We start from the raw sequence: 5,621 nt of genomic DNA, 5'->3' as shown, positions 1-5,621 counted from the left end.
TTAGGTCCTTCAGCCTCTCCTCATAAGTCATTTGATAGAGACCGCCCACCACTTTGGTCACCATTCTCTGGACCGCCTCCATTCTGTCTCTGGTCCCTAATGCTCTCAGCTTGTCCCTAAATCACCTCAAACACACCATCTGGGATCTTCCTCTTTCCCTGCCAGGGAAATACTGAACAGAACCGAAGTGCATGCATTCAGGAAAAGATTAAAAGCATCAGCGTGCAAGAAAAATGGCCCCAGTTACAGTGAGCTCACTGTCCTTAAATTTTTACAATTTGCAATGACAGGACACTCAAGGGACCTGCTGCAGATCACTAACAGGCTAGAGCAAAAAGGAAGAGATGCAAGTGGCAAAGCTGAAGTGCATTCAGAAAGTATTCAGACCCCTTCACCTTTTCCACATTTTGTTACGTTACAGCCTTATTCTAAAATGGATAACAGGCATTTTTCCCCTCCTCAATCTACACATGATGCCCCATAATGACAAAGTGAAATCAGGTTTGTAGAAATCTGTGCAAATTAAAAAACAAACTACCTGAAATATCTCACTTACATAAGTATTCAGACCCTTTACTCAGTACTTTGTTGAGGCACCTTTTGCAGTGATTACAGCCTCTAGTCTTCTTGGATATGACGCTACAATCTTGACACACCTGGATTTGGGGATTTTCTCCCATTTTTCTCTGCAGATCCTCGCAAGCTCTGTCAGGTTGGATGGGGGCGTCGATGCACAGCTATTTTCAGGTCTCTCCAGAGATTGGGATCAAGTCCAGACTCTGGTTGGGCTATTCAAGGACATTCACAGACTTGTCCCGAAGCCACTCCTGCATTGTCTTGCTGTGTGCTTAGGGTCATTGTCCTGTTGGAAGGTGAATAGTCACCCCAGTCTGAGGTCCAGAGTGCTCTAGAGCAGGTTTTCATTAAGGATCTTGCTGTGCTTTGCTCCATTCATCTTTCCCCTGACCAGTCTCCTAGTTCCTGCAGCTGAAAAACATCCCCACAGCATGATGCTGCCACCACCTACTTCACCGTAGGGTTGGTATTTGTTAGGAGATGAGTGGTGCCTGGTTTCCCCCCAGACATGACGCTTGCCATTCAGTCCAAAGAGTTCAATCTTGGTTTTATCAGAACAGAGAATCTTGTTTCTCATGCTCTGAGAGTCCTTTAAGTGCCTTTGCGCAATTTCCAAGCGGGCTATTATGTGCCTTTTACAGACTGGCGGCCACTCTACCATAAAAACTCAATTGGTGGAGTGCTGCAGAAATGGTTGTCCTTCTGGAAGTTTCTCCCAAGCCACAGCGGAACTCTATCAGAGTGTCCATCAGGTTTCTTGGTCCCCTCCCTGTTCAAGGCTCTTCTCTCCCGATTGCTCAATTTGGGTGGGTGTTCTAAGAAGAGTCCTGGTGGTTCTGAACTTCTTCCATTTAAGACTGTTGGTGGCCATTGTGTTCTTCAGGACCTTCATTGATGCAGCAATTTTTTGTACCCTTCCCCAATCTATGCCTTGACACAATCCTATCCCAGACATCTACAGACAATTGCTTTTGACTTAATGGCTTTGATTTTGCTCTGACATGCACTGTCAATTGAGGGACCTTATATAGACAGGTGTGTGCCTTTCCAGATCAATTGAATTTTCCTCAGGTGGACTCCAATCAATTTGGAGAAACATCTCAAGATGATCAATGGAAACAGGAGGTACCTGAGTTCAACTTTGAGTCTCATAGTAAAGGGTCTGAATACTTATGTAAATGTGATATTTCAGGGTTTTGTTTTGGGGGGGGGGAGGTTGTTTGTTTTTAACTAATTTGCACAAATATCTACAAACCTGGAAAAAGTGAAGGGGTCTGAATAATTTCTGAATGCACTGTAGACAGGGATCACCAATGAGCTCAGCAGTAGAGTCCCCAGTTGGCAGTCAATAGTTTAAAGCCCAGGATTCTTAGTTGAAAAAAAAAATAGGTTATAGCACTGCAGAATGCACATCAAGCTTAGAGCTTTTACAGTGAAATAGCGAAATTGGTGGCAGTAGTGGGATTGGAATCTGACTCTGTAGATAGCATCACTCTCTAGGTCACAAGCAGTAAGACTGGTAGTCAAATGGCCCCCACTATTGAGTTGCCTTTTGTCCAAGCACATCCCTCCCCCAATTAAACTTTGGCACCAAAGAGGAGCCTAAGCTACTATGCCTCACCTTAACTTGGAGTGCGCTGCGGAAGCTGGCCCCAGAAAAATAGTAGAGCAGTGGGTTGAAGCAGCTGTTGATTGATGCCATGCAGATAGTGAGAACTACCATCTTCTGCATAAGCAGGGTGACCGAACAGTCACTTCGCCTACTGACCACAGAATGCAAGTGGACTGTGCGCTGGATATGGTATGGCAGGAAGCAAAAGAGAAAGACACAGAGGACAAGTTTAATAAGAGCTATGGCACGGCCCCGAGAGGGCCAGCACACTTTCAGGTCCTGGCTGCTCCCTTTCAGGTGGCTGATGATGCGGGCATAACAGAGGACAATGATGAGGAAGGGCAGGGTAAAGCCCAAAACGAGACCACTGTAGTTCATGAGGAGGATACGAGTTAGCGAAGAGTTGTCCTTCGGTTCGAAGCAACGGATCTTTCCCTTAACACTGAAGGACTCAGCCAGCAAGAAGGGGGAAGTGGCCAAGCCAACCACCAACCAGATGGTCACTGATATCACTATGGATTTCTTCAAGCTGAAGACCTCCCTGACACTCATGGGATAGAGTACTGCCACATAGCGGGAAACACTCAGCGCAGCAAGAAAGAAGATGCTGGTGTACATGTTCACGTAGAAGGCGTAAATACTAATCCCACAAAGGAGGCTCCCAAAGATCCAATCACCCTGCCTCAGGTAGTAGACTATACGAAGGGGCAGGGTCAAAGTGAAGAAGAGGTCAGACACGGCCAGGTTGGTCATGAAGACATTGTTGGATGTTCTGCGATGGATGAGGCACAGGAAGACATAGAGGGCTGACGCATTGAAGATGAAGCCCACCAAAAAGATGAGCAGGTAGACCACAGTGTAGATGGGGAACTTGTAGTCGCTATTGTTACATCGCTGGTAGGATGAGATATTGGAGATGTTGAGATGAAGATCCATGTTTGGCAACCAGCATGAGGGTTAAGCAAGGGTAGAGGAGCCTTTGTCAGCCAGCCACCTGTGAGGACAATACAACCAACCAATTATGGTATTCATTTCTAACAGGCAATGGTAATTTTCTTAACGAAAATGAATTCTGCCCAATCAGGACCAGGCTACATCTTTACTCCAGTGGTAATGGGGCAAAAGAAGCAAGCTTAGAGTGGTTTCAGGTCAGCAATCTGGCATGACCTGGGAGAAAATCACTACTGCCAACAGTGGAAATGAGTCACTAGTGATGCTAAACTAATTATTTCTAGTGAGATTTGAGCTAGCAAGCTTTCTCACACACACTGCCCTGACCCACCACAGAAGAGTTATAAGCACAGCAGCACAAACTACCCTCACACAGATTTGCTCCCCGGTTTGCTGGATCCCCCGCTCTGGGCACACACCCACTGGAAAGAACTGGTTAGTTCAGGAAGGGAAGCTTTTGCTGGCAGGATGGGGAAGTGATGGCATTCCTTTCCTGGCAGAGCGAGCAAGTAACGGGGGGGGGCAGGCCACAGGCTCCCACTTCACAGTGCACTTGGGAGTCGGGGATTAGCTACACAAAGGGGTCCAGGAAAGAAACTATGAAGTGGGCCCAAGCTGGTGCCAGATGCCCTGAAACTCTGCCTCAGTGGCATTGCTTAGGGAGGGGGGGGGGGCACTTGTCTTACCACGGCCCTGGGCAATTGCCCTGCTTGTCGCCCCCTCCTTAAAACCAGCCCTGTGCACTAGCTCAGAATGCCACAGACCACAGAAGCCGCCATCGGTCTGTCTGAGAATTTAAAATCAGGATTTTAGTGTCTTGGGGGGGGGGGGAAATGGTAACATATTGATGCCTAAAGTAACCCTACAAAGCAACAAATATGCAGGAGATGGATTTGCATATAATAGAGGCAGTGTATGCAAATCAATCTCCTGCACATTCGTTGTGGATAGCCTGAAAACCTGGCCTGTTTGTGGCTCTAAAGGACCAGAATTGGCCGCCCCTGCCTTATAGATTCCTGTCCTCGGCCTGAATCCTGTTCTTATGCTCCACCACCTTTCACCTGAACAGGGCAGCAGGTCCTGATATGCTAGAGCCTGACGTGCAGTCACCTCTGAGGTGCACGTCTGGATTGTTTGCCAAACTACACAGGGCGCACAGCGCTATGAGCAATTGTACTGTAATGTACTGTGCTGCCCGTACAATCTTAGCTCAAGGCAGTTTCCATCCATTCAGGTGCAATAATCTCTCTATCAATATTAGATGAGGAAAAGCTGAAGCCGAAGGGGTTAAGGCAGCAGGCTGAGGACCAGGGAAGCCAGGGGTCACAGCTCACCGACACTCCCTTTTTACCCTCCAAGGCCTCAGGTACAAACTTAGGTTGCCAGCCCTTTGGGTCCAGGGGTCCTCCCACCCCGGGTCACACACACAGAAAGACAGTGACAAAGCCAAGGCTTAGAGCCAAGGCACAGGGAAATGAAGTGACTTACGCAGAGTCAGAGCTGGGAAGCAAAACAGAGGATTAGAAAAGGGTGTAGTCCACAGTTACATTTATTTTGATTTTTTTTGATTTTTTTTAATAATATATTCTGCTTTTCAGCATTGCTTTGAGGTACTGAAGGTATCTCCCTATCCCCACAGGGCTTACGATCTAATTTTGTACCTGAGGCAGGTACAACAGCGGGATCTGAACGCTGGTGTCCCCGGGTAGCCCACTGCTCTAACCACTGGGCTACTCCTCCACTCCTGGCAACTGAATTCATTTGCTTGTATTGTACAAATGGTAATAAGCAGAAAGTTTAGGGGGGGGGGGGGAAACCCAAACGAAGGCACTAGGAGATAAAGCGACACACACAGAGGGTCAGGGATAGAGCTGGGGGATTAGAACCCATCTCCCCTCTCACCTAGTCTCTTCTCTTTCTGTGCACCGGCTGGTAAATTAAGCTCACCCACCCTCCCATCCTATACCCAGGCTTAGGATCCTCCTCACAGACCCTGCAGGGGTGGGAGGGTAGGATTTAAAGTCCGTGAAGAAGCCTTACCTGGGGGTGTGCAGAGCTGGCTGCCAGTATCTCCGGTGAGAGACTGCCCACACTATGAAGAAGAGACAGGCAAAGGTGACAGCGCCCCGGAGACTCCGTTTAATGCACACTAACCTCTCCCCGAATCGGTCTGCGCCGCTGCTTTCTCCTCTCTCTCCCTGCCCCTCCCTCTGCTCCTTGTCAGTTTCTCTCACTTGGCCTCTGGCTCCCAGCCCTGAATTCTCTGCAGCTGGCAGCTCCGGAGAGGCTCAGCCTCACACAGCTGATTGCTCCCTGTGAACCGAGGTTCTGGGGGGGAAAAAAATAAAAAAAAAAAGGTGTGGATTTAGCAGGAAAGGGGGGATGACAGCTTTTCTGAAGAAACGTGCAGCCTAGAGTTTACTTCACCCAGGCCGGTACTAGTTTTTTGGGTTTTTTTTGCTGCCCTGTGCGAAAAATTACC

At 48.1% G+C, this 5,621-nt stretch overlaps 1 protein-coding gene across 1 annotated transcript; it reads right to left on the bottom strand.

Moving 5' to 3' along the window:
* Positions 1-481: 481 nt before the first annotated feature.
* Positions 482-5,322, bottom strand: LOC115078825 (cysteinyl leukotriene receptor 1-like). The gene is made up of 2 exons (XM_029581858.1): positions 5,180-5,322; positions 482-3,182 (listed from the first exon to the last, which is right to left on the bottom strand). Exon 2 carries the CDS (start codon positions 3,122-3,124, stop codon positions 2,114-2,116), a length of 1,011 nt encoding a protein of 336 aa, XP_029437718.1. The 5' UTR covers positions 3,125-3,182; positions 5,180-5,322; the 3' UTR covers positions 482-2,113.
* Between the last annotated feature and the right edge of the window lie 299 nt (positions 5,323-5,621).

This window comes from Rhinatrema bivittatum, chromosome 16 (genome assembly GCF_901001135.1).
Source record: "Rhinatrema bivittatum chromosome 16, aRhiBiv1.1, whole genome shotgun sequence".
Lineage (NCBI taxonomy): Eukaryota > Metazoa > Chordata > Amphibia > Gymnophiona > Rhinatrematidae > Rhinatrema > Rhinatrema bivittatum.
This window is presented reverse-complemented; position numbering and strand designations above follow the sequence as displayed.

Excerpts from the sequence above, each read along its gene's own strand:
- LOC115078825 (XM_029581858.1), bottom strand. The coding sequence starts at position 3,124 with ATGGATCTTCATCTCAACATCTCCAATATCTCATCCTACCAGCGATGT.